We start from the raw sequence: 27,330 nt of genomic DNA, 5'->3' as shown, positions 1-27,330 counted from the left end.
TGACAACCAGAGGATTTCGGGAATTAGGGGCGGACTGAACATGAAATACAGGAAAAAGAAGGCTAGTAATTTTCAAAATGCTTGCATACGACCCCGGCGGGGAAACCCGCAGGGTGTGTGGATAACTATTGACAGTTATTCTGAGTACGAATTAGGGAATAGTGGTAGTGGTAGTCGTTCAAGTGGATATCCCAGGATCCTTCGATGGCCCCCACTCGGGTGATCTGCGTCAGAACAACTTAATTAGAATGTGGTCGGAGCTCGCGCTTGATTGGACCAGACATCTTGCAGCCAATTTCACTATGCCAAGTCCAGATATCATACGTGGCAGCTATTGTAGGTATGTAATTCCTCAGGACCATCTACATTCCTCCTCGGCGTTGTTTGTGGCCCTGTTCTTCTGTAAGTGGAGCTTTGAAATGGAGCGAAACCATCATCATTTGCCAAGAGACTAAATTATGCATAGGTAAGAGAGTTGAATATACATCAGCCCACCTCATATCATAGGATTTCATATGCTTCAATGGCATAGCCTCAACATTGTGGCAGTAGTATGAAACATATTTTACTCGCGAAACCTGTCAAGCTCCATTTGACGCAAAGTACCCACCCTAAATCACTCTTTGATTGAACAAGTTCCAAACTTGCTTAGAACTTTGTGGTTTCATGGCCCCCAGCGGCCGATGTCACATTGTTCAAGCGGGAAATCGGGCGCTTCAAAAGACCGGTCGGTGAGCATCGGCTCGAAGTCTTCTAGGAAGATAGACTTCAATTTGATCAAAACTGGAATTCTCGCTCGCAAGGGGTCAGTTCGTCTTCTTGTGTCCTCATTACTTAAATCTCACGTCAGACGCACTTTGCAGTCGCTTGGTTTAGGGTGTGGAGCTTACCGTATATAGCAGGTCGTTATGAAAAAGAGAACCCCGCATGAGGGGTTGCGAACGGGTTGAAGAAACATCTCCTTCTTCACGATCTGTTTCTATAGATGGGTGTTTCAATGGATCACAATCACGATATTCAATTGTATCTCCCGGGTATCGATATGGCACTGGACGATAAGTGGAACGCTAATTACGCCCAATTGCTACCTCGCTAACTCGAGGATTAACTACTCTTGTCATTAATTTCTCCAAGAGCATGATAACAGAAAAAAATACCGAATTCTGAAAGTGGGCCCCGCTAAGATTGAAGAAAACCGAAGTAAACTTCCTACGTCATTTTCTTATAGTTATTTCCGAGATGGAGGAAAAAGGATCCCGATATAAATTTTATCCAAAGAAAGATTAACATGGGTAAAAACATGGTCTTATGGGTCTCGCAACACTTTTGATATCTCGAAGTCCCGACTTTGATTATCTCTCGTTCAGACAGCATCAAAATGACAGTGACACAACTACCACTCGTTGACTTTGGTATTTTCTTGCACGGAAACAAAGATCAACGGGAACAATCCGCAAGGCAACTCGTTGAATCCTTTGTGAACCATGGATTTGTTCGTTTAAAGAACCACGGGATATCTCGAGACTTTGTTAAACAGATCTGGCAATGGGTATTTAGTTCTTGCGTTGATACCAACTGTTCAGGGAGGCAATCTGATAGCTCATTATTGGCTAGGATCGGGCATTTTTCCAACTGCCGGATGAGGTGAAGATGAAGATTGCGCATCATCCAGTCTCGAATTTGCAACGAGGGTGGTGCCGGAAAGGTACAGAAACCACGTCAAGATTGCATAAGGAGAATGCAGAGAGTTCGCCAAAGGGAAAAGGCGAATTGCTTGATGAGAAGGTAGGCTTGTATCTCTTGACGGTCACCTCTAAAATGAAAACAACAGGAGCCTAATTCGCGTCTAGGAGCACTTTGATTGTGGCCCCCGCGGGGATAACGAGTTTCCTAACAAATTTCCCAGCGAAGAAGATCTTCCGGGGTTTAAGGCGTTTATCGAACAGTACTTCGACCTGGTGCAGGGGGTTTCTCTTGATATCATGAGTGCATGCGAGGTCGGATTCGGGATGCCCAAAAACTCGCTCGTTGAGCGATGTATACCCTCAGCATCGGAGCTTCGAATGCTTCACTATCCTCCTGTATCTGTGGAGAGACTTCAAACCGGCACGATCAAACGTGCCTGGCCGCACACCGACTTTGGAATCATTACACTTCTTTTCCAAGACAGTCTCGGTGGTCTCGAATTTGAAGATAGAAACAAACCATTTACGTTTGTTCCTATTATTCCATCTGATGATAACGAGCTGATTGTCAACACAAGTCAAACCTTCCAGCGCTGGACTAATGGCGTTGTCAAGGCCGGCCTTCACCAGGTGAATGTTCCACCTGAGCTGCGTACTGTTAAAGAAGGCTACATCCCCGAACGTTATTCGTCCGTATTCTTCTTGAAAGCGCACCGAGAGGTCTCAGTTGGACCAATTAATCAGTTTGTGACGGAGGAGAGGCCACCGATGTACCCGGATATCACCGCACTCCAGTACCAGCAAGAGATGACTGAGATTCTGTATTAGGGAGCCTTTACTACAAGCTCAGACTAGTAAAGAGTAGCTTAAGCGAGAATTTGGCCAATTTACTATATACCGATGTACTCTGAATAGACTTGAATGTTGTGAATTTGTAGGCTATCAAATTGCCAGGGACTATCTGAATCTCCCTTCTGTCACGCAATGGGGCCTTTGTTCGGCTGAATAGAAGAGCACAACGCTTGCTCCCTCTAGTCGGCTTCTACTATGCACGCAGAAAGTCAATCTTTGCAAACACGTTGCCATGCACGTTTCAGAGGTCAATGCTCAAGATTAGTTAATTGGGACTATGTGCTTCATCGGTAATAAGCGAGCAATATTGGCCTAATAGGGTATCATGAGAGGCAATTTGCCAACGACCATGTTACATCTAAAATGGAGACTCTAGCCCTGAGATTCACATGCGCACTTGAGCTCGTAGTCACTTTCTCAATGGAGCCAACTCGTTGTAGCAGTCTTTTCGCTCCTTTTCCTACCCCAATCCCAAGTGCCTACTAGTGTGCATGGGGTCTCTCCGTAGATGAGAATTATCTCAATGAAGTACCGACGGTACTTTCGTCACAACAATTTCTGCACCTCTTCAGCGCCACACTAAGATCGGTCTTATGCAGCAAGGTTGCAAGGGCTTTTGTCCTTACAAAAATCCCATGCAGAACAACCCATCGTTTGCCCTCTCTATGCTAGTGTACGCATTGGGAATCTAAAATCGGTTCAAAGTTCACTTGTCTCGTAGAGATCTGCTTTTTTCCCATCCATATGGAGAATTTGTATAGATATTATGGCGTGAAGTATCTATACCCCTCTTCCATCAATGACACCTAAGCTATGCCCAATCAAGACAATGTACTTGTGTACTTGATACGTAGATCCAACGGGGCGGTGTTTTGCAGAAGCGAGACCAATGGAACCTCAATAACAGACTTCCTCTGCCACCCATTGAGAAACCTCCGAACCTACATTAGTGCGTGGACGCCACGTGGGGACAGGACTGGGTCAAACTCTAAAGGTCATCAAATTTTGAGACACACTTTAGTAAAGATAAGATCAGTGACAGCTGAACGGAGAATATTTTTATTACCAGGTTACCATTCAGTATTACGGATATTTTAGACTTTCGATCGCCGTATTATCTTTCGATTGCGTTGCTGCAATGCGCGTTTTACGTTTATGGGGCCATCTAGGACGTTCGGACAATTACCGCGGATTGTATATTCCCCCCTTACTAGTGCTGTGGCTGCATTTGCCTTCTGAGTGGACCAAAGTCCACGATATGACAGTGAGGGGAAATAAGAGACACTACGTCTGGAATGAGGGGGCTGTAAGTCCGATGGGTTATCGCGTCTTGGTTTGTGAGAGAAACATAGCAGACGATGATGGTGCATTGTAGCATCGTGCCCTGTAAATCAGCTCGTCTATAAAGACCACGAAGTAGGCATCAACTCGCGTTGAAAAAATCACCATTTTTCCGTCTTCAAACCGTCCTTCTCCTACATTTACGACCATCATGGGGAGCACTTTTCCTGAGCGAAAATATGACATCCACCATCAGTGGCCAACCCCACACGCAAAACAAGCTTTGCAATCATGGAGCAAGTTCAACTCTCATATCAAAGCCGGCATTATCCAAATAGACGGCCAAACATTGGACTTGGCAGCTGTGGTTGCTGTTGCAAGGTTAATACATCCAGTTTTCACACTATATTCCCTGTATAGCAAGTTTCAGACTGACGGGTTATTTCGCTGTCTTCCAGGAACGGTGTACGATTGGCCCTCTCTGAGGACCCCAGCGTCATCCGGCGAGTTGAAGCGAGTGTTGAGACCCTACAAGGCTATCTCTCGAAGGGATATTACCTCTATGGTAAGTGACCGGACCAACCTTCCCTCTGCCGGAAGAATCAATTTCCCTGACTAGCATCAACTTAGGCGTCAACACCGGGTTTGGCGGCAGCGCCGACACCCGCACCCCAGACTTATACGGATTGCAGCGAGCGTTGATGCAGCTCACTCAAACCGCTGTTCTGACCCAGGAAGACAAAACAGACTGCCTGAGTAGCCATGAATATCTCGAATCGCACAGTATGCCAAGTGCATGGACAAGAGCTATGACAGCTATTCGCTGCAACGCAAATATTCGCGGTCACTCGGCTATGACTCGCAACATTGTCGACTCGATGATCAAGCTCTTAGACAACGACATTGTGCCCATTGTTCCCCTGCGAGGCTCCGTCTCCGCGTCCGGGGATTTGATGCCTCTGTCATATCTTACTGGAACCATTCAGGGAAGCCCAGATGTTTTTGTTCGTGTTGGAGGTCTCAAGGGAGCCCCTCGTGTCAAGTCAGCGCAGCAAGCCCTCTACGAAGCTTCCATTGAGCCCATTGTCTTAGGTCCAAAGGAGGGCTTGTCAATGATCAACGGAACTGCTGCTGCCGCTGCCGTGGCTAGCCTGGGTCTTTATGAAGCCAACCAGCTTGCACTCATCTCGCAGTTGCTGACTGCCCTTTTGTCCGAGGCTCTCTATGCCAACAACGAATGGGCCCACCCGTTCATTGCTGCAGTACGCCCACATCAAGGTCAAATCGAGGCTGCTCAGAACATTCGAACTTTCCTGAGGGGCTCACGACTTTCATATGGCCTGGAGCAGACCAAAGACCGCTTCTCCGAAGGAATGGCCCAGGAGCGGTATGCGCTGCGCAGTTCCCCGCAATGGCTCTCGCCACAGCTAGAGGACCTCCTCAGTGCCGAGAAGCAGCTTGTAACAGAGCTCAACTCTACCTCTGACAACCCGGTCGTCAACAGTGAAGATAATGACATTCATTGTGGGGCCAATTTCCAGGCTGCAGCAGTAACATCGGCCACAGAGAAGGTTCGTTTGGCTTTGCAGTCAATTGGCAAGATGCTATTCAGCCAGGTCAGCGAGGTGATCAATCACGACTTGAGCAATGGCCTCCCGCCAAATTTGGCTGCCGATGATCCTAGTTGCTCATTCTGCCTGAAGGGAATTGACATTGACACCGCTGCTTATACATCCGAACTGGGATTCCTGGCCAACCCAGTCAGTAACCACGTGCAGTCGGCCGAGATGCACAATCAAGCCATCAACTCCCTCGGTCTCCTTTCTGCGCGCCAGACAATGGCCGCAGTGGAGTGTCTTTCCTTGATCGTTGCCAACGCACTCTACACAGGGTGCCAGGGTGTGGATCTTCGTACACTCCACCGCACTTTCATTGCAGATCTGGAGGAGCCTGCCCGTCAGCTTATCGCAGGCCTCTTCCCTGATACTCATGATCTTGTGAGAAAGGAAAGATTCTTCACCACCTTCTGGAAGAAATTTGAGGCCGCTTGGTATGATGCTGCATTATATGATGCTCCCGAAAGATCCCACAAGGCTGCACAGTCACTGGTCATTGCTGTCTTTTCCAACACCCAGCAGATCCCTACGATCGTTTCTGTCGAGACAGTGACGATCTTGGCCAAGTCCTTCGAGACTCTCATTCTCGAATCATACCTGCGCCACCGCGATGAATTCTTCCAAAAGCAAACAACACCGGAGTATCTTGGTCAAGGTACGAAGGCTATCTATCTTTTCGTTCGAGAGAAGCTGGGCGTGCCCCTGCACCGGGGTCTCGTGGAGCATCCTGTGGCAGGAGACAAGCAAGGAAATGTGATCGATGGCCGTCCCAAGAGGACCATTGGCTCTTGGGTGTCTATCATTTACGAGGCTGTTCGGGATGGGTCATTGTATGCTGAAGTGTTTCGGTTTTTGGAAGTCAGTGGTGGATTAAGTGTGGCAGGTGGTATTCATGGAATCAAGGCTACGAATGGGTTGGCTGGAAATGGTACTCACTAGTTCCAGCCTTAGACTGTCATGGTGATTAGAGAAACGTGTGGCTTTATGAATTTCAATTTTTGACATATGTTGTATAACTTAAGTTGGTGTCTTATCAGGGCCTACAGTAGCTGAAAAGCCCCACCACCTACGACTGATCTGAATGTGGCTAGCATGCTTGAAATACCATCCTGTCTTAAACTGTAACAGAAGGAGATGCTCGGGCAAAATAGGACCGGTAGTAGGAAATAGCGCCTAAGCCCCGGATGACGCAGATTGTTACTGGTATCGTCCTTAGAAATTTTTATACATTATTCCATTATAGGCTCCTTGAATAGCACAATATCAAGGCAATTGTCTCTCTCGCTGATGCGCGATGGACCTGGTGGAGCTCTACTACCCGGAACACAGGCGTTGGCGACATCGGCCTAAGTGGATAAAACGTGTGGATTCATCAGAACAGGACCTCTTTCCTTATTTGAGTGAAATCTGTCACTTCATTGATCGGATGGCATCCCCGCCTCTTGCTCCTTTGACCACCTAACCGGGAAAGGACACGGATATCGACCCGCTCGAAACACACCCGGAAGCGATATCAGTCCGCTGTGATCTCCGTATCTTACGTTCACAGATGGTCATCATCCCCTATCGTGTACCCGAGCTCAAGATGCACTATACACTTGTTTTGGATTTTGTTCTACCTGAACAGAAGGTCAAACCAAGCAGAATTCTCGTTCGACAACTTCACATCTAGGAGGAGGTTAAATACGAAACATGGTCGAAGAGAAGGCTATCACCAAGCCGCTATACAGAGAATTTATGAACAAGCGAGCTGCTCTTCTTGAAGCGAAATGCCTTGCGGGAAACGGGAAATGAGTCACTGGTACCGCTATCCCTTTGATACTTGCCTGTTTTAACTCGTCTAGCGCGCCAAGAGCGTTGCGTAATTTCAGGCGAAGCTGTTTGATTTCTTCCAAGGGGTCATCCCCCGTTCTATGGCCAACAGATACGCCATATATTAACATATATGTTTCTAAGATTGGGCCTGTATACCTGTTGCATTAATTTTATCAAACTATGAGCTATAGAAAGCCTTCACTTTTTGCGATCCAGGCTAGATCCACTTGTAATGATCTGAAACTCACGTCGCATCCACTCATCAATTATTTTCTTCATGCTACAACTGTGTGGCTTCCTATATAATAGACCAACTGGCGTGAAATAGAGAAATGGCTGTTTACTAGCACCTCGTCAATACTGATCTTCCGTGAAATCTCAAAGAGTTTGGTATTAGCAGTCAGAGCCATCAAGAAGGACGTGGAACTGCTCATGAAAACTTCTGGAAGATGGAAAGGTATGCTCATTTTGCTGTACTTTTGCTACTGACCGAAGCGGTTGACCTTCTAATTGTGGTCGATGACTGTGTTCGCATAATTTGTGACCTCTTAAGATAGTTATATTTACGCGGTACGTTTTCTTCATGCGAACAGGAGAGCGTATGTTATTGGTGGGAGTCATTCTGACGTGCATGGTTACCATGGTGCCTTCCCTAGCACTCGTTGTGTTGTTTGCCTGGCGATAGTGCTTGTGATTGACTGCAAGGCAGCTAAATTTCCACATTTGAAGATGACAGAGACCAGGTCGACTATCTTCCTTGGCCCTTTGCTTCACATCCATCACTTTCTCCGAAACCTTCCAGGCTTGTTATCATTGTCACATCAAACCCCAACATGACCCGTACCATCAATATATCAATAACATCAAACGGCGCGCGACCTGGCCACTGGGCTATCTTCGTTCCCAGCGCTGATTCCAGCACTATGGGCAAATTCATCCATCTTACCGGCAATCCGGCTACTGGGTTCTTTCTTGAATTCAAGCGAAACTACGACATCAAGAACACCGACGGCAAGGACCATATCATTCCACTTGCCGAGGTTGAGGAGCGCGATACTATCGCGCGTGACCGTTTGGAGTCTGTCGCCAATATCGTTAAGCCACCTCCCCGTAGTCCCAACCCGTTCGACCCCTCGGTAAGTAAACTACCCTTGCGTAATAACCAGCTCTAATCTTTTCATATCTAAAATGAAAGATGCCAGTCCTGGATTCTCCGCAACGTCCAACAACTTGTGGATGAGGGCTTAGTTGATGGAAGTGCCTTCTCAGTGATCCAAGAAGCTCCAAAGGTACTGTGATCGAGGGAAGAAATCATGATGAGTCAGGATATGGAACAAATCGTTAGACGAAGGTCTTAACTTGCTGGCAGCAAAATGAAATCATGACGATGGTAAGGGGGAAGATATTCCCAGATTCTTCGCGTCTGCTTGGGCCTCGTACCGTTGATTCTTTCTGAGTTTAGAAACTTCCTTTGATCTAAAGTCTTCGAGGTATAGGCTGTTTTCGACAGACGTGGATAATTTTAGGTTGCCTGAGGCTGGGGCGGGCGCGTACATAGAAAGAAGCCAAACCCCTGGCGGCTAGGGAGATTTCCCATGAAGATCAGGCAGGACATTTCTCTCATGTTCTGCTCAAAGCGAGCGTAAACATCAACCCGGCTTCGTGCAAGGTTGTTTAGATCTTCATCTTGATAACAACTCTCCTTGTTTTGCGATCACTCACAATTAAATATCGCTTTCGCTCTCTCTTCTACACCCAATCATGCTCAGATGGCTCGGAAGCCATACCCCACCCCGCTGGTCATCCCGCCGCTAAGGGGGGAGCATACACATACCATCATCTCCCTTCATGGGAGAGGTAGCAACGCCGAGCGTTATGGCTATGAGCTTCTCAAGTCTGCGAATCTACAAGCTCGACTCCCGACAGTGGAATTCATCTTCCCCACTGCAAGGAAACGGCGGTCAACAATCCTCAAACGGACCCCTATCAATCAGTGGTTCGACAACTATTCCCTCGAAGACCCAGGGCAGAGAACGGAACTACAAATTGAGGGACTCTGTGAGACTGCTGAATTTATTCACGGTTTGATTACTGAAGAGGCCCAGATTTTGGGCGAAGGGGGTTATGGAAAGGTCATCCTGTGGGGGCCTGTGCGGCTTGCATTTTCACGCTTTTGGGGGGCTACGACGACTCCGATGAGGAAAAGACTCTTGGAGCTTTCATTGGATTGAGTGGATGGCTGCCTTTTGAACAGCAACTGAGGGATATCCTTCGATGCCATGATAACCCGATCTTCAGCCAAGATGATCATCCCGAAACACAATCAGACGATTCTGACACAGAAGATGACGAGGTCTCCGAGGAAGAGACTGATAGTGATGAAGAGCCAGACGTACATGCAGACGCATTTTCTGATAAATCAGATGATGACCTTTTCCAACGAAGCAGTTCCTCGCATGACAACTTCGACGTTTTCGAGAAAGGCGAGGAAGAAGCAGCGCCCTTGGTCGTCCAAGCAGTCAACCATATCCGAGACATCCTCGATCTTCCCATGATTTCCGCAGATGAGGGATCATCACAGAACGAATTGTCAGCAAAAGGGTTGCACCATCTTCAAACGCCTGTATTCCTTGGACATGGCTCAAAAGATCCAAAGGTTTCCGTGAACCTTGGCGAAAAGATGTCTCATGTTCTGTCAACTGGTCTAGGCATGGATGTGACATGGAAAGCTTATGAGGGATTGGGGCACTGGTATCGCGTTGAGGATGAAATTCAAGATATTTTGAATTTTCTTCAGAGTCATGTCGGTCTACCGGTGGAACCCGAGGTATCTCTGCCAAAAGCTGAGGGTGAGACTATGTGAGCGTTTATGATAGCTATAGTATATTAAAGGCAACCAGAGAGATCAAAATTAGTGTCAAGGCGATGGGGAAATTTTGCGCTTTTCTCTTTCCTCCAAGTAGTTCCGAAGCACATACATCTTGTCATCTATCTCAAGGGTTCATTGATAGCTTCCCTTCCTTTGGAGCTTCGGTCGAAGTATATGGCCCGGACCTCTTGTTGAATAATCAGATCACGCATAAGGCTGGGCATCATCACAGACCGGAGTTTCCAAATCATATCAAGCTCTGACTGTGTGAAGACCTTGAAAAAAAAAAATTCTAATCAGCCTTGTCGATTGTGGAACGGAATATCTTGAAATCAGTTTATTCTAGTTAGACCTCACCCAGGGCTGGCGGCCCGAAGGCTCTATGCTTAGTCATCACTTTTTGACCCACTGCAATTTTTTGGATGCATGATCGAGGACCTTTTTGAGGTCAATTGCCAACACCACTAGCCAATCCTTTCACAATATACCTATCTAAGCTCACAAGGTGATTGAGACGAGGGAATCCCAAGCCTTGTCTACTCCAAATTCCAACCGATGCCACAAAATCACGTCACCTCTTGCCTGGCATCCCGCACTAGATCTCTGCTCGACACTCGAGAATAGAGGAGCTACTCAAACATGGCATTCAGCTTCGGCTTTTCAGGAGATGATATTGACATCGATGACTCTGAGATTAGCAATGGTGTGCCGGATGTGTTGCCTCCCAGGGGCACTACTAATTCTCTTCCCGAGCTGGTGAAGCCCAGCAAGCATGATATCAACGAGTGGGTGAGTCAAAGCACATACTTCCTACAATTTTTTGTTCTCCGTATAAAATTGTGCATTATGAAATTGCCTCCCTTATAATCGTTGATTCTTGAGAAACATACTTAAGATCATGAATGATTCTTGCCTCAAAGCATATGCACTACCCAATTACTTCTTTCCCCTCACATGGCGTAACAACGAGATCTAACATCATCACAGCTCTCAATTCTCCCATCACAAATATTCTACAACAGGCTCGCAATCAGTGGCACGCCCATAGTCATTGCACGTCGAGAAATTTTCGACATTCGCACTCAGTTGATGGCCGAGGATACCGAGAACTACGACAATGCCGAGCTCATTGCTGGCCTTGAAGAAGGCGATCTTAAGCCCAATTTCTACGAGGGTGGATTCAAGACGTGGGAGTGTGCTCTTGATCTTGCCAAACTGGCTGGTGGTGATAGCATGATCGTGGACTCTTTGAATGATTCTCAGACGGATGTTCACATTATCGAGGTATGTATCGTGTTTACGTGAAGTGACTATGAAGTATCTTGCTAAGAATATGGATATAGCTGGGTGCGGGCACTGCAGTGCCGTCAATGACTTTGTTCGCTCATATCCTCAGCCAGACAGAGTCTGTCGACGGTACAGCCTCACGACGGAAGGCACACTTTACATTCGCAGATTACAATGACGCTGTGCTCCGCCTCGTTACACTTCCCAATCTCCTCTTGACATGGCACAATAGCCGGCCACAGACTGCAGTCGAACGTACTGTCAGCCAGGAAGTGCGTCGTCCAGAGCAAGACGAGGAGCTGGACATCACGCCCGAAGTAGTGGACGAGTTCAAGAACGACCTTGCCCGACGTGGTATCTCGATCGATTTCATCTCTGGCGGCTGGTCTCCCGAATTTGTCGATTTGGTCTTCTCTCATCCCAGCAGTGGCGAGTGCAAGACTCTGGTACTCGCAAGTGAGACCATTTACTCACCAGCTACATTGTCGGCGTTCTCCGAGACCCTTTTAGCTCTGCTCCGCCGCTCTAGCACACCTACAGCCACGACTCGTGCTTTGGTTGCAGCTAAGAAGGTTTACTTTGGTGTTGGAGGTGGAGTTGACGAATTCCTCGCGGTGCTCAAGAGTGTTTGTGGGGATGAGTTGCAGGTCCAGGAGAAATTGGACGTCCAGTCGGAAGGAGTCGGTCGGGTTGTGTTGGAGGTCACACCGTCTGCTGTTCCAGTATGAGATGGACGTGCCTGTCATTTCGCCCTAACTAAGGGCTACTTCTGTATATATAGCTGGAAACGTGTCTTCAAACAAATGGAATTCAAATGATCAGGTTGCCGGATTGAACTTCCCAGTCCCAACGTATATGTACATGTTTTGCTCCCCACTGCGCATGTCTTCGCAGACGAACAATTGCAACGAAAAAAAAACTCCTTCTACCCGCTTAATCATAGATGGACTGGACATTGCCGTCCTTCATACGCGCAACGCGAGCCTCCTCAATATCCTTGTTCTGGCGCTCGTAGTGAGCCACAACGGCGCTCAGGTCAGCCTGGGAACCGGGAGAAACGTTGTATGGCGAACGAGCATTGAACATGCTGTATAAACATTAGCAATTGGCCTTCCGACATCCCCCGTCGCAACGATTTTTAATCAACGTACTCGGGCTGCATCAGTACAACGGCCTCGGCGTGGCCTTGAGATTGGAGCAGGTGGCGGTCCTCGGCAGCCTTCTCCAGAAGGGCAGTGTGAATGGCGTTACGCTGTTCAAGAACCTCCTGCGAGATGCTGTACTTGTTGATCAGGCCGGCAATGAAAGACTCGGAGCCGGAATCCTGGCTGGCAGCGCTAATGCGGTAGAGGAGGTAGGAGGAGACGATAGTGCCGACGGTGACGTAGAAGCTGCGCTGTTGATTGAAATTATTGGTGTTAGCAAGCAATTGCATATTCTGAAAGACCTTTCAGAGCATTCAGAGCTCGTTGTCGAGTCCTCTGGCTCGGCCAGCGGGGGAGGAGGAGCTTACGCCGACGCCCTCGTTGACGGGCTCGGAGTGGGCGGAGTGCGAGCCAAACCGGCGAGGGGTCTGGCGCAGCAACTGCCGCGTCGAAGCAGCAGAGCGTCTGGCGGCGAACATGGTTGGATGGGGAGAATTGGCAAGAGACGTGTGGTGATGACCCTTCGGGCGGTGATGATAGGATGAAGTTGCGAACCGATCGAGTCACATGACCATGGCTGTATTAGGACTAGTGCATTTATCGTTTGGTCGGAATTGGGTCTGTGTCCTTCGACGAACACCTCGAGATTCATGACAGGCCTGTCAGTCTGTAAATTCATTCCATGCTGGTCATTGTGTGGTGAGTCAACGTACGAAACTTTTGTGAGCTGCAAACTTTGAAATCCCTGTACCAATTAGTTTGACTCTATATCGACCCCATCCGCAAACAAGGTGAATAGACTGGAATGTCGATATGCTTAGAGGATGTTAGAGGCCATACTAGACGGGTCATCTATAGAGCCCTTCAGACTTAAGCAAACTAGATTTTTGCGATCCCATATTGGCTATGCAATGTATAACCCACTATGTCAATCGAGCGCGAAAACCTCTGTATAGTAGGACGAGCTCTGCTATTGGTTTTGTCTAATGCCTGCAACTATAGAGAGCCTGGACAGGGTACCTAACACCGGTCTACAATTTCCAGGTCGAGGAAGGTGTAAAGAACAGAGCGGCTCTGTGCATTAAACGAATCAAAAAAGTTTTGTTAGCACGGATCACGTACTGTAAGCGTAGAAGCTCTATCGAGGCTATCGCTCTCAGCCCTTGTACAGGTCGACATATTGTTAGAGGGTGGATGTATCCCAAGGTGGAAAAGAATGTGATAAAGACGAGAAGGGCTAACATCAAAATTATTGAACTTAATGCAAGGCCCCGTAAAATCATATCAGCGCGTTCGCTAAAGGTAATTCGATGCCTTTGCAATGTTCTAATTCATAGCTCGGCGTCGTCCGTCCATCTGTCACTTGGATGTCCTTTCACATCATTATCTTATCGAGTTTGATAATGGAAGCCGAATAATTCTCAATCAGCAAATGTTTTCCTTTCTTTCTTTTTGGATGTGTTAGTTCCCCATCATGCTTAACAAAGATTCCTGCAAGGTATACTCGGGTGGCGTTGGGAGTCGGTCCTTTTGGTTCGCCGTCTTTTTCAGACTAACGCGCCCGAACCGATCCCTCAACCAATTCATCCTCCCAACTTCAACCTGACCTATTTTCGTCACTCTTCCATTCACTAACTAAAGAAGATCCGAAGAGAATCCAGGATCATGCTGCATATGCACGACTTCTCCCCAACCCAAGGCATTAACCATCTTCATTATGGGGTTGCATGATTAAGGCGTGTCTCTAGAATGCGCCTCGTTTTCGACCCCCCAGCCCCCCTTCCTTTTGAACTCCATCGGGCCGAGTTCTTTGAATAATAGACCCATCGATTCTCGCTCTCGACAGCGTCTGGCTGTGAATTGAACATGTCAGACCTTGGGAGCCAGTCCCCACCGGCCTTGCCCTATTGTTCAAGTGGCGCCCGAACGGGTTGATGCCCAATGTTCGCATGGCGCCCAGCCATTGGTGTCGCTTCAGTTCAGAATAGAATCTTCGTTGTTCCCTGGCGCGTCGATCAGCGTTACGCTTGATCGAGACGGTTGGCTTGAAGGAATGAGCAGGGTAGGCTGGATCATGGGTGGGATGGGTTAGGATGGGTACCAACATCCACACTAAGGTTCGGTCCGCAGCGGTCTTTTCCACGGCAAGAACAAGTTGTGGATGGGGGTAAGTTTAGTTGGCGGGTTTGGAAACGCACTGTTCTTTTTTTTGACCCTATTTCTGCCCATCCACACAATTCCCCTTATAGTTAGGTGCATTTAATATTCAATTCTGTTACTTTTCCCCTTTTCTTACTCACCTTTTGAATTTCTTGACTCTGGTTGTACACAATATCCCGTGCGATTCCATCCCCTCTACGCACTGCTAAATTGAGATCTGGACTTACCCGAAGCGTCTGTGTACTGGGACAGGCTGCCTTACTTTCGTGTATCACAGTCATTTGTGCCCACTTGGCCAACTAGACTCGAAGTTCAGATCAACTGATTCTCTGCCCGATAATTCTCGTTCAGGACGCCTTGATTTCTCCATTTCCTGGTATCCGAGCATTCTGGATCCTCGATTCTACTCTAGTCTGTGAAGACCTGTTGGGCTATATCTTAAAGCACTGCCGGGGCAACTTGCAAATGTACAGTGCAGAGCAGAGAAGCACCATCAATCAGCCGACTGGAGCTCTTACTTGACTCATTCCTTCTCGCAATCACGCAGTGATCCTATTGGGAACACGTCTTCTTCCTTCTCTGACCATCCCACCATCTCGGGCACGCATCAGTCGACCGTGATGGGCCTGGGTGGCAAGAAGGCCAAAGCCAAGGAGAAGAATGGCAAGGCCGGAGCAAAGCAGAAGATTAAGAAGACGAAGAGTCCCGAGGTTTCTGCTGTTGCTGAGCCTACGGAAGCTATTGAGCCCATTGAAGACCAGACGACAATCGAATCGCCTGCGCCTGCTAGTCCGGAGCTTGTGCTACAAGAACCAGAGTCTAGCCAACCATCAGAACCAGCACTTGAAAGGATTATTTCAGTTGAAGATTTTCTAGAGAAGGAGACTCCTTCGGCACCTTTATCGCCTTCAATACCTCTCGCAACAATTGACAATGAGGGAAAGCATGAAGAAAAGCCATCTGAGCCCTTGAATGAGCAAATAGTCGAGAAAGACGACCACTTTCGGGATCACCGTGCCAACCCTCACGTTTATCGCCGTGGCGGCCATCCCAACAGCGTTGACGAATACCTTGACGACCATAACGACGACCAAGAGTCTCTGCCAACAACTCGCAGGGGAACACCCGAGCCCCCCTGGAGACCGACAAAAGGCATTCGACATATGAAGAGTCATATCCATACTATCCACCCTACCCGACATACCCAACCTATCCAACAGACTATCCGGAGAGGACTCTCGTTGCATCCCCTTTCACTCCCTTCTCTCCTACCCCGGCACTAGTGCCGCTTCCATCGCCATCTCTGACCGAAGCACGGTTTATGTCGAGTGCCTCTCCCGAGGCCCATTACTATCCCTATTATCCACCTCCGCCCCTTCCATACACGCCGTACGCGGCATCCGTATACTCTGCGCCTTATTACCACTCTCCCATTCCCAAGGTCAGCAGTCCATTGGCTCGATCTCATTATTCCTACGTATCACCCGCCATGTCCCCTACCGCTACCCCTCCGCCTCCGCCTGCAGCCCCAGCTGCTCCAGTTGCCCAGGCAGCCATAATGCCACCACCCCCTTCAGTCTCGCAAGGCTATTCAACGGCTGTGCACTCCCCCGTCATGAGCTCAGCAGGTATTATCCCGCCTTATGGCCCTTATACTCCGCCTCAGCCGCCAGATAGCCACTATATGCATCGGAGCTACAGTGTCTCTGACCAGCCCTATGCCGCATCATTCCAAGCTATTCAGAACCTTGGTCTAGGTAATGGCCAGGTGCACGAGAACGGCACTATTTCTCCACCTGAGAATGACCAGGAGCATATCGAGCTGCTCCAACGCATTCAATCCGCCATCCCTGACATCAACCGTCTTCTCCATGGGTTCCGCCACACCCATACCAGACTCAACAGCCGCGAGGCTGAGATCAAGCAAATCGGCAATCAACATGAGCAAGCCCTCATGCATAAAGATTTCTATATTGAAGCGCTGCAGTCACAGATGAAGAAGACTGCCAACGAGAGCGCCGAAGAGTGTGCCAAGCTCAAGAACACTATCAACGAGCTGCGTCTGGAACTTGGTGATCTCCAGGAGAAGCAGAAGGATCTTGAAGACGGCCTAGCTGGGCACCAAAAGTCCAATGAGGAGCTTTCACAGAGCAAGTCTGAGCTCGAGGCGGAGATTGAAAAGTTGAACGCGAGTATCAAGGCTGCGCAGGAGACGCATGAGAAGGAACTCGCGACACAGAAGGAAGATCACGCCAAGGCTTTGACCACGCAGAAGCAGGAATTGACTGAACTCTTTGAGGAGATTAAGAACGAGGATGAGAAGGCTGCTTCGGAGACGCTCGAGGCACGGGAGAAGGACCTACGGGATCAGCTCGAGTCGACCAGGGAGGAGTGGGGAAAGGAGAAGAAGTTGATGGAGGATATGCTAGAGTCGCAGCGTGGTGAACTCGAGGTTACCAAAGCAGAGCTTGCCTCCAAGATTGCTAGTCTGGAGACTAAAGAGGCCGAGCTGGAGACGCAGTTGGCCGAGCTAAGCACCACCCGCGATGAGGTCGCTTCCAAGGTTGCACTGTTGGAAGCGAAAGAGAAGGAATTAGAGGAAACTCGCCAAAAGAGTGCGCACGAACTGGAGGCTCTTCAGCAGGGTCATGCCGGTGAACAAGATACTCTTCGGGCTGGTCATACCAGCGAACTAGACTCTCTCCACCAAACTCACGAGGAGCAACTCGCCGCCGCCGCAAAGGACCTCAATGAGAAGATTGCTGCCATTGAAGCACACTTCCTCGAGCAAGAGCAACACTGGGAGGCTGAACGGGCTGCGCTGCAGAAGCTCCTGGCCGAGAAGGATGAAGAGTTGAGCAGTGCTGAGCGGGAGAAGGATAAGCTGGAGGGCGATGGGCTGATCAAGGAGCAGCAGCTTCAGCGTGCCGTGGAAGAGATGCGTTCGACGATTGATCATTTGGGTCAGGATTGTGATCGACTGCGGAGGACGCTGCAAAGTCTAGGCGAGGCGACGGACCTCAAGACGACCAAGGGCGATCAATTCTTGTAAGTAGGCGGCCTTTGATTTTCTTTACTTTTGCTTTTCTTTTGCATTTGATCTGGCAGCGCAACCTTGTACGATTGACGATCATGATCATGTCTCTCCCTCGCATTTCCTTTCTTTCTTTCTCTTTCGAAGACCAACCTTATACTGTCTTTGTCCTCGAACCCCCTCTCGATATCTCCTATGTCTCCGTCCTATAGAATGCCAACCTCTCAGATCATGTTCCACCACACCAGACTACTCTCAACACCACCATATAAAAAATCACGTACAAGGCTCTAACAACCCTTCTTCTCTCTAGTGTGGACTGCTTCACCCAACTCTCCTCTCTAATCGCCACCCTCTCCCACGAACACTTCGCCTACCTCCCCATCGACCACCCCCAAAAGACATCCTCTCCAAGATCCCCTCCGAACTCCCCTCCTTCCTGGACAACACACCTCCCTCCCGCGCCCTCCGCGCCGCCTACGTCCAACACGTCGTCTCCAAAACCCTCACCTACCGCGTCTTCCAACCCTTCCTCTTCACCCTCGGCCGCCGCTACGACAAAGCAGACACCTTCTTCCAAATGCTCTCCATGGACATCCGGCGGAAATCCGTCCGCCGCGAAGCCTTCTGGCGCCAGCAAACCCTCAAAGCGGCATACACCACCTCCGACGCAAAACAATCCATCAACGTCGCCGCCGCAGTCATCGTCGACGAAATCATCGACCATATTCGCCACTTCGCCGATCCCCGCCAACTCGATTCCCTACTCACCGCCGTCCGGAAAATCGTCAAGCTCGCTGCGGAAACGTGGCGCCATGCCCGCGTCGAGCGCGAACTCGTCCTAGCTTCCTTCCCGGCTCCAGACGCTGAAGCCATTGACAATGAAGGTTGGACTGAGTACGCTGCCGCTGCCAAGGAGGAGGAGTCCACCCCCAAGCCGGAGCCGAGCCGGCACGTCGTGCTGCGGACGTTCCCGCGGGTAGTGCGTGAAGCGGCGCATGAGGATTTTGCGAGCGGTTCGGACCGCGCAACTTCGTGTATGTATTCGAGTGGTGAGGTGCTTTATTCAGATTCGCCGGTGGTTATGGCGCGGTTGCAGGAGTTGGCGAAGAGGTCGGCGGAGACGTTGGTTGTGGTGGAAGACGAGAAGAAGGTGGAGGATAAGGTAGAGAAGGTAGAGGAGCCTCCGCTGTCGCCGCCGAAGGCGCCCAAGGTGGTGGAGGAGGAGGTGAAAGTTGAGATGGCCGCTGTGCCTGAGCTTGAGCCCACTCCAGTGGTGCGGAGTGCGACTCCAACGCCTGTGAAGAGTAGTCCACCCGTGCGGAGCGCGACGCCGGTAAGGAGTCCTACGCCCGTGAGGAGTCCCACCCCGGTGAAGGTTGGGGTGTCTTCGTCGGTGCCGGGGAGTCCGAGGGGGAAAGCCGTCCGTTGAGGCGTGCGGGATGGACGATCGAATGATTTTGTTTTGAAGTCATTTTTCTTTGTCTTTGCTTGCTATGATGTTCTTGTTGTTGATTTTCTTTGATCCTGTTAGCGTTCACGTTGGATGCGCAAGTTTTGTTTTGATTTTGTTGTGGTTTGATTATTTGCCTTGAGTTTGATTTTGCGTGTTCTTGCTGATGTCATTAGCGTTGCTGTTGGGATCTGATTAGCATGATGATGTCGGATTTTGCGAATGTTCATGTTGATCTTTTTATTGAGTGCTGAGCGTTTAGCGTGGTTCGAGGGGTTCCTGTACGGTTCGCAAATATATGTATTTCACTTGTCAGATGTATAGCAATAGATTGATGAAATGAGTTTATGACCTGGATTCCATACCAACCCCTCTTCCCCATTGATGTATCTGAAACTGGATTCTACCTCCATATTGACTGTCAATAAAAGTCATAGATCCTCGGACCCGCCCGTACCCAAGATCCCACGGCCAGTTTCCAGTGGTTAGCTCCCGCGCCACCCGACGTCTGGTTTCCAGGTTCTGGTGGAAACAAGCTTGTGGACTACAAGTCGAGAGGGGTTCAGCCCTATGGACGTGGCTTTGCCACGTTCTCCACGGATAAGAATAGCAACAGAAGTCCAAGTATGAAACAGTCGTTGATCCTGGTTCACTAGTCAGTTCTGAGTACGGAGTATACTGGGGGCGGAAACGTGTTTCTCGACAAGGCGTGGCTGTGGACTGCAAACAGTGCAAAAGCGTGTATTGGCACAGCCTTCCAAGGTGGTTTGAGGTCTCGTTCAGTGGGGGGAGTGGTCTGCCTTGTTGGATGATGATGCAATAACTTTATTGGATATTCGGAGGGATGGTAGAGAAGAGCTCAAGAGTTTAGAAAAGTATGGTTTGATATACTGAATTCTAAACCAAAACTAGTCATGTAGACTCTATAGAATTTGGTCGAGGTCTATATGTCCTCTCTTCTCCAGTCTGTAACAATACCGCGTACGCCAGTTTACCAAAATACTTCAGAGCCACGATCGGACCGCGGGGCAACAGCGCTAAATGAGGCTCATGGCAAGCGGAGTCTCCAAGGCTGAACCACTGTTCTCCTCCCTCTCATGCCACGGCGCCTACGAGGGGGAACTGGAGGTTGCATATCTTTTCTGGTCGCGTATCTCCAGGGCGGTCGCTAAACCCCCGATTTCCCATCTCATCTTTCCCATCTCAATCCAGTCCGAATCCCACCAACTCAGCTCCCCCCCTCCCCTCTTTATCCCTCTCGGCCCCCATTTCTAATTCCTGATCCTTCCGCTTTTCTTCGCCAAACAGATTTATTTCCCTATCGGCTTAGCTAGTCGGGCAAGAGAGACGGGCTCTATAACCCGTGCTACGTTATTTCTCCATTTGTAATCCTTCCTCCTCCCAAAAAAAGAACCCTGGAATCTCCGTCGCCCTCCCTTCTGATTCTCTCCCCTATGCCTGGGAATCTATATACAACCTCCCCCAACCTGGCGCAAAGCAATCTGCATCCCCTCAATGATTTCCCCTCATCGGGCCCTCTCTCGCCTCCGTCCGAAGACGGCTCGCCAAACCAATCGCTCGCTACATGGGCGAACCTCGCTCGCAAACCCGACTTGAGCCTCACCCTGAACCAGAAGATGTCTTCCAGTCCGTACGCGCACCACCAGCCCCCCGCTGGAGCTGTCACGGGGGGCCACCACTCGCCGCCGGAGCTCAACACCGCCGACCCATATCTGTCGGCGCAATCCGACCCAGAGGAAAGCGACTTCCATGCCAGCGCGATTCGACTTACTCCCGTCAATGGCAGTCCCAACCATACTTCCTCGCCGTACGACGAGGCCCGTCGTCCCTCCATCACTTCGCAGGGGGGCTATTTGGCCCCAGGAGGAAATGATTATGCGGACGCTAGTTCCAGCACCTCCACAGCGGACCAGACGGGGGGCTTCTTGGATCCGACCGACGTGATGGTTAATTTCCCCGACCTTTCCACTGAGACAACGCCCTTGGTTTTCGCAGGACAGCCTGCGACTACACCCAGCAATGCGCAATGGCTGTCGTCCATCCCGCTCGATGCGACCCAGTTTCTAGATGCAGAGCCCACCATGCCCAGTCCATCATCCATGGTGGAGGCCACAGCGGCTCAGGGCAATCCCAACCCCGCGCTACCAACGCAGGCCTTGTTTGTCGCGCCGCAACAGTCTGGTATCAGCTCGAACCCGGCTTATGGCCCGTCCAGACTGACCGTCTCAACAAACCATGTACCCAACAATGAATTGACCTCTCCATCTTCGAGGGGCCGGAGTCCCATCATTACTATTTCGAGGACGTCACGAGGAGACTCGCCGGATGAGAATGAGCCTGAAACACGACCCAGCCGATCGCTGCTGTCACCCGCTGGCCCCGAGGAGATGCCCAATGGGTATGGTGATGATATCGACGACCACCACTCCATCTCTTCTGTGTCCGTGATTCCCTCGCATAACGGGACTTATGTGCGGACGCCCAAGGCGGCCCGTCGCGGCTTAGATCCCTTTTCTGGAGGAGATGAGTACGGACCAAGTCCGAATGAAATCCAGGGTAAGCGCGAGCAGGAACAGAAGAATGCTGAGATTGGTCGCTGGACGGAGACTGTGTTGGCGGCCAACAGCGACGCGGGCGATGACTATCCAGACCAATCTCGTGGACGCAATCAAGTGCCCAACCGGATCCGAGCGCTCAGCACGGGAGACCGTCCCCTCCAGCAGGCGGATTATTTCAATCTCAACGCGAGCGATCGGTCAGTTCTGGGACCTGGCCGCATGCTGCATGAGAGTAGCGACGACGGTATTGTCAGCGAAGATGACTCGGATGGGAGCACGGCACCGGATTCCCTCCCTGCCCTAGTTGATGACCGCGGATCATACGATTACTCTACCCCGGGGGTGTACACGGCGCAGGAAGTCGCTTCTCCGGAGGAGAGCTTCCCTCTTTACCCGTGGCAAGATGCGCCGCGCGACCCAATGCGTAGGGCAGAGATGAGGCAGCCTGGGAGTTCGGCAGCTGCAATGGCCACGTACGAGAGGCGCGCGAAGGAGCAAGACGCTGCTTCGATCACGGCGACGATCGATAACAACAGCATCATCAACTTCAGTGCCGGGTTCGAGCGGTCCTTGAGGATCTCGGATGCCCCCAAGAAACATGCTAGCTGGAGCAGTAGCTTTTTCAAACGCGGGGTTCAGCAGGCCCAGCAAAGAATTAAGCGACAAGCCTCGGACCTATCGCTGGCAAATGCACATTCCAATGTCCAACCAGGTGGCCCCGAACCACCGCAGCCTCAACGAAAGGAGAGCGCTGGCGCGAGCTACCGGCATCGGCTGAGCTTGTCGAGTAAGCATTCGCCGAAACCTCACAGCCGCTCTCCCAGCTTGACCAATGCGCTCATGTCCATGACCGGGCAAATGGCCGCCGTCGGGGGCAGTCATTCCGTTCAAGCGGTGTCTCCTCACGCAGAAGCCAGTCCCAAGAGCTTCCCAGCCAAATGGGGACGCGATCGCGCAAAGAGCGAAGTTCCACGGCCAACCACGCCAGGCTTGCTGGATCTCATGACGACGCATGGCGGGCCACCCGTGGCCAGTCTCTCCCGATATTGCAAAGCAGAGCCAGATACTGTGGAGCCGTGCGCAAACATCGCCCCGTCACTTGACGTGCCTGGCGCTGAGGAGGACGATGATGCGAACGTTTGCGATGAGGACAAGGGACTTGTGATGGAGTTCCCAGCGGTTTCCCGGTTGCCAGTGCCCACGATGGAAGGCTTTAAGTCGCAAATCATGCAACTAAACCCGCATCTTGACCCAGCGTTGATCAACCGCTTTGCTGGCGAGCAAGTTCGGCGGTACCGCAAATTGATTGAATACCAACAGAAGCATGCTACGGCTGTAGCCAGTGGCTCGTGCAAGTCGGGCAAGTACTGCTTCGCACTGGGCGGACAAGCACGGTTGCTACCGCAACGGAAGACAGCAGCCGACATTGAGAGTGGTCAGACCCAATTCCGGATCACGGACGGCCATGATCAGTCATATACCGGCAGCGAAGGGGCCGTTGCCGCGACGCAGTTCCCCCCTGGCGTCCCCCTGCCTCCCGTCGCTCGGCTACCGGCCGAATTCGAGTGTCCCGTATGCTTCCAAGTCAAGACCATCCAGAAACCGTCCGATTGGTCTAAGCATATCTTCGAGGACGTCCAGCCCTTCACGTGTACGTTCCCGGGCTGCATGGAACCCAAATCCTTCAAGCGCAAGGCCGACTGGGTTCGCCATGAGAGCGAGCGACACCGACAACTAGAATGGTGGTGCTGTTCATACCAGGACTGTACACACAAGTGCTACCGTAAGAACAACTTTATCCAGCACCTGGTTCGCGAGCATAAACTGCCTGACCCCAAAGCTGCCCAGACCAAGGGATTCAGTGATGGCTCTGCGAAGATAGTCGATCGGCTAGTCGAGGAATGCAAGCACACCACTCAGGACACCCCTTCTCAAGAGCCATGCCGCTTCTGCGGAAATAATTGTGGCACCTGGAAGAAGTTGACGGTCCACCTGGGGAAACATATGGAGCAGTTGGCCATGCCCGTTCTGGAACTTGCTAGGCAGAGCTGCGCCTCCCAGGGCCAGGGCCAGGGCCAGTCGGGGCCTGCCCAGGCTCAGGATCCTGCCCCTACCCAGACACAAGCGTACTATGGGGACATTCCAAGTTTCAACTTCACCAGTATGACAGGCGGCGAGATCTCCATGGAACCCGAGTCGATAATGGAACCAGACTCCCTGATCGATCCCCTGCAGCCTGGCGATCAGTTCTCCGGGTACACGCTGGGGCCGTTCGATCCGAACTCCCATGCCCAAGCCACGACTTCGGCCACGCTCCACCCACAGGGCCATGCTCTCGCTCATTCCCATGCCCATGCCCAACCCCACCCCCTGCATCAAAACTCAGTCTCAGTCTCAGTCTCATATCCACCCCTCTACACGCCGCCACGATCCACAGACCAACCCATCGCGCCAATCGCGCCACACTCGTACTCCGTCACTTCCCAGCTGCCACCACAGGCTCAGCCATCGCAAGCCCAAGCTCAAGCTCAAGGCCAAACTGCGGCTCCGATTCAGGGCTCGCTATACCAGGCGCAGCAGGCGGGGTATCAAGCATTCCAACCTGTGGCACCGAATAGCCCATACATCTCTGGGCAGTACAGGTCGAGTTATTCATCGCAGATGGGATGAGTAAAAAGGAAAATGCACATATATATTTCCGTACCCTCGTACTTTACTCGGTCTAGGTATAGAGTGCGAGTTACACCATACATTGTCACGAAATCTTGCACCAAGCACCAATTTATGATGACCCTTTTCCAATTTTATTATTGTTGTTCCCTTTTTGGGGTTTGTTTGGGTTGGGTTCTTTTGTCCTTTTGATTTTAGCCAGATTCCATATTGTACGTTTGTTTTGGGCTTCGCTTCTGCTACATCAACCCTGTTTTGCATTTCAGGGCGTGCGTTGTCGTGTATATACCCCCTCGAGTCCGAGTCCAAGTCCGAGTTCTAGTTCTAGTTCTAGTCCCCTTTGCACTTCGTGTTATTGCTGCGATTTCTCGTTCCTCCTATCCTATGATCGTCCCGATGCGTTCAGCGGCTGGACGGCCCACGCCGACTGAGGTGCATTTTAGAAAGGGATGAGACTCGTGAGAGATTTTTCTTATTCTATTGTTTTGGATTGTCTTGAGCTTGGGAATTTCTGCAGACAATCCCATTTTTTTCACGGGTTTTCTTTTTTTCTCCCGTTATTTTCTTTTTCATCGATCATCTATCTCATCTCCCTCTCCTCTCGTACTTCGTACAGTACTCCATAGTTCGTCGTTCTTCTCCACGACTCCCCCCCCTTTTTTTTCCCTCTCTCTCTTTTCCTTTTACTCTTTATTCCTCCCTTGTTTTTTTTCTTCTTTATGATTGCTTTTACCAATTCCTTCCCGAAATATACCCTATCGTAAAACATGGGCCACAGAGCGAGTGCGCGGGCGAATGATTTTACTGTCTTTGCATAGTTTGCATAATGTGGAATGACGAACGGTTCCTTTCCCGATGATCATTGTTACTGTTGACTGGCTGGCTGACTGACCCCACTGGTGAGTGACCAGTGCTCACAGTTCACTGGAGTCGGGGACTCGGGGTACATACATCCAGTGGTGTTCCATAAGTTTGCAACACCCAAAAAAAATTCAAACCCATCTCATCAGCTATATTTTAAAAGGCAAGCTGAACAAAAATGCCAGGAATATCTCGAAAGCGGGTTCAAAAGACATTCAATAAGATCTCTTACGAACATAAAATCGAGGTATATTAAGATGGCCCTTTTTTTTTTCTTGGTCCCTGGTTTCAGACTTTTGAACTGCCACTGTAATAGGAATACATACATACTGAACAATTAGGGCACTGTACAGTACTCGGTACATATTTTTCGAAATTCGGAGGGGGCGCTGGGGAATCTTGTCTTGAATTGGAGGGCGGGTGGCGTTGAGTAATTTTACTATCAGCATGCATGGCATATGAGAGATCAGATTTTCTTTTGATTTTAGGGCTAGTTAGTCCTTGATGGAGAGGAAACGTTTCGCTTGTGCCCTACTTGGGACGGACGGGGGTTTAGTGGATGGACGGGGACTTGTAGGGCTTGGCTTGGGAGAGCGTGCATACTGTTATAGCTGTTATAGCTGTTGGTGGAACAGTAGTACTGTACAGTAGAGAGTGGTGACACAGAACTATAGTTCGTGCAGTACCTCTCAGCTCGCTTAACCCCAAGGGCGAAGAGAAAGGTGATTAGATGATTATTGTCTAGTCTAGCTCATCAGGATACGAACAAACCCGGCCAGACTCATGTCATCTGGTATGAATGTTCTGGGTCTGGTCGGGACTGGAGGCGTTAAGGTTAAAGCTCTCCAGCTTACATAGGCGAGCCCCATTTTCCTGTTTGGTGCGGTGAATAGCGTCGATCGCCTCCTCGCGAGAAGGCGCGTGGATGTCAAAATGTCAGGCGTGTTTCACCATCGAAAAGTATGGCCCCCTTGGATGTCAGTTGGAAGCCCCTTGCTCCACGGCATGGCATTGGCGGGAACGAGGACGTGTCGATCGCCCTGTCACACCCGATCTTGCCCCGAGGTCTGGGCTGGGATTGGAGGGGGATGGATTGGTTGTGTAACAAATCGTGGGCGAGGGTTGAGGTATGCGTGGGAGACGGAGAATGGCGTGGTTGATTGTCAGATGAACTTGATAAGGATATACTGTACGACGTACAGTCCTCGAGTGAGTGATTAGTCTCTCGCGAGGTATATTTGAATCCACCTCCTATTTCTCACTCGTCACCCTAACCTCAAGACCGATCATCATCTCAAAGATCGCCCTATCATCATGATCTTCAACCCGGGTGAACGATCCCCTGCTGCCCGGCTTGTCACTACCACCAATTAGTGGCAGTAGCTAAGTTATTAGCCCCAAGTCCCGAGTCCCGACATCTGTAATCAACCACACTAACTCCCTCTCCCATGCAGCGGGGCTGTGCACTGAATCAAGGGATGGCAATGACATGCACATTCCCAGAATTTGTCTCACCTCACTCGGGCGAAATGAATGGCTCCCCGTTTCAAGACGATCGCTAACCTCATTCGCACCACATTTTTCGCCCTTGATTGATCGCGTGGTGACCCGGCTCGGGGCGAGAAGCGACAAGCGAGAAAGTGACAAAGTGGAGGACGGAGGAGGACTGTAGGAGGAGGGGGGAGCAGTCAAGACTCCAAGAGCAAGGGAACCGGGTGCGTGTTTATTTCACGCGTGCGTTGGGTTCCAGCCATGCATGCACCTCGTTTCGTTTAGGAGTGCCACGGCCTTGGGCTCAGTCTGCATTTAATCTTGCCCTTTTCCTGGGTTGTGGCGGGGTGAGTTCCTTTTTCTTGTCTTGTGGAACTGAACACTTTTTTCTCTCTCTCTCTGTCTCTCTTCCTTTCCCTTCTTTTCATCCAGGGTTGACTGTGTGTGTGGTTAAGTATACTTCTCTGGTCTTGGTCGATTGTGTATACTCCCCCCACTTCTCCTCCGTACCACGGTTCGACCTCTTCTCTCG

At 50.4% G+C, this 27,330-nt stretch overlaps 8 protein-coding genes across 8 annotated transcripts; 7 read left to right on the top strand and 1 right to left on the bottom strand.

Moving 5' to 3' along the window:
* Positions 1-1,378: 1,378 nt before the first annotated feature.
* N7458_006209 (isopenicillin N synthase family dioxygenase) lies at positions 1,379-2,513 on the top strand (the record flags this gene model as incomplete). Its single annotated transcript, XM_056909591.1, has 3 exons — positions 1,379-1,549; positions 1,615-1,785; positions 1,851-2,513. 3 exons carry the CDS (start codon positions 1,379-1,381, stop codon positions 2,511-2,513), a joined length of 1,005 nt encoding a protein of 334 aa, XP_056765295.1.
* Positions 2,514-4,029: 1,516 nt separating this feature from the next.
* Positions 4,030-6,373, top strand: N7458_006208 (uncharacterized protein; the record flags this gene model as incomplete). The annotated part of the gene is made up of 3 exons (XM_056909590.1): positions 4,030-4,199; positions 4,277-4,383; positions 4,449-6,373. 3 exons carry the CDS (start codon positions 4,030-4,032, stop codon positions 6,371-6,373), a joined length of 2,202 nt encoding a protein of 733 aa, XP_056765294.1.
* A 1,709-nt stretch (positions 6,374-8,082) lies between these two features.
* On the top strand, positions 8,083-8,547 carry N7458_006207 (uncharacterized protein; the record flags this gene model as incomplete). Its single annotated transcript, XM_056909589.1, has 2 exons — positions 8,083-8,385; positions 8,452-8,547. The coding sequence occupies 2 exons, from the start codon at positions 8,083-8,085 to the stop codon at positions 8,545-8,547; spliced, it is 399 nt and encodes a 132-aa protein (XP_056765293.1).
* A 471-nt stretch (positions 8,548-9,018) lies between these two features.
* On the top strand, positions 9,019-10,112 carry N7458_006206 (Phospholipase/carboxylesterase/thioesterase; the record flags this gene model as incomplete). The annotated part of the gene is made up of 2 exons (XM_056909588.1): positions 9,019-9,331; positions 9,355-10,112. 2 exons carry the CDS (start codon positions 9,019-9,021, stop codon positions 10,110-10,112), a joined length of 1,071 nt encoding a protein of 356 aa, XP_056765292.1.
* A 645-nt stretch (positions 10,113-10,757) lies between these two features.
* N7458_006205 (protein-histidine N-methyltransferase) lies at positions 10,758-12,127 on the top strand (the record flags this gene model as incomplete). Its single annotated transcript, XM_056909587.1, has 3 exons — positions 10,758-10,907; positions 11,106-11,402; positions 11,462-12,127. Coding segments are annotated over 3 exons (1,113 nt in total), but the record flags the coding sequence as incomplete, so codon positions are not given.
* A 211-nt stretch (positions 12,128-12,338) lies between these two features.
* Positions 12,339-13,029, bottom strand: N7458_006204 (putative NADH-ubiquinone oxidoreductase 178 kDa subunit; the record flags this gene model as incomplete). The annotated part of the gene is made up of 3 exons (XM_056909586.1): positions 12,339-12,492; positions 12,557-12,801; positions 12,919-13,029. 3 exons carry the CDS (start codon positions 13,027-13,029, stop codon positions 12,339-12,341), a joined length of 510 nt encoding a protein of 169 aa, XP_056765290.1.
* Positions 13,030-15,330: 2,301 nt separating this feature from the next.
* N7458_006203 (uncharacterized protein) lies at positions 15,331-19,176 on the top strand (the record flags this gene model as incomplete). The annotated part of the gene is made up of 4 exons (XM_056909585.1): positions 15,331-15,880; positions 15,931-17,758; positions 17,957-18,024; positions 18,146-19,176. 4 exons carry the CDS (start codon positions 15,331-15,333, stop codon positions 19,174-19,176), a joined length of 3,477 nt encoding a protein of 1,158 aa, XP_056765289.1.
* Positions 19,177-20,651: 1,475 nt separating this feature from the next.
* Positions 20,652-24,446, top strand: N7458_006202 (putative C2H2 finger domain protein; the record flags this gene model as incomplete). The annotated part of the gene is made up of 1 exon (XM_056909584.1): positions 20,652-24,446. The coding sequence occupies one exon, from the start codon at positions 20,652-20,654 to the stop codon at positions 24,444-24,446; it is 3,795 nt and encodes a 1,264-aa protein (XP_056765288.1).
* Positions 24,447-27,330: the final 2,884 nt, after the last annotated feature.

Source organism: Penicillium daleae (genome assembly GCF_028827525.1).
Source record: "Penicillium daleae strain IBT 16125 chromosome Unknown utg000006l_segment0_segment0, whole genome shotgun sequence".
In the NCBI taxonomy this organism is placed as follows: domain Eukaryota; kingdom Fungi; phylum Ascomycota; class Eurotiomycetes; order Eurotiales; family Aspergillaceae; genus Penicillium; species Penicillium daleae.
This window is presented reverse-complemented; position numbering and strand designations above follow the sequence as displayed.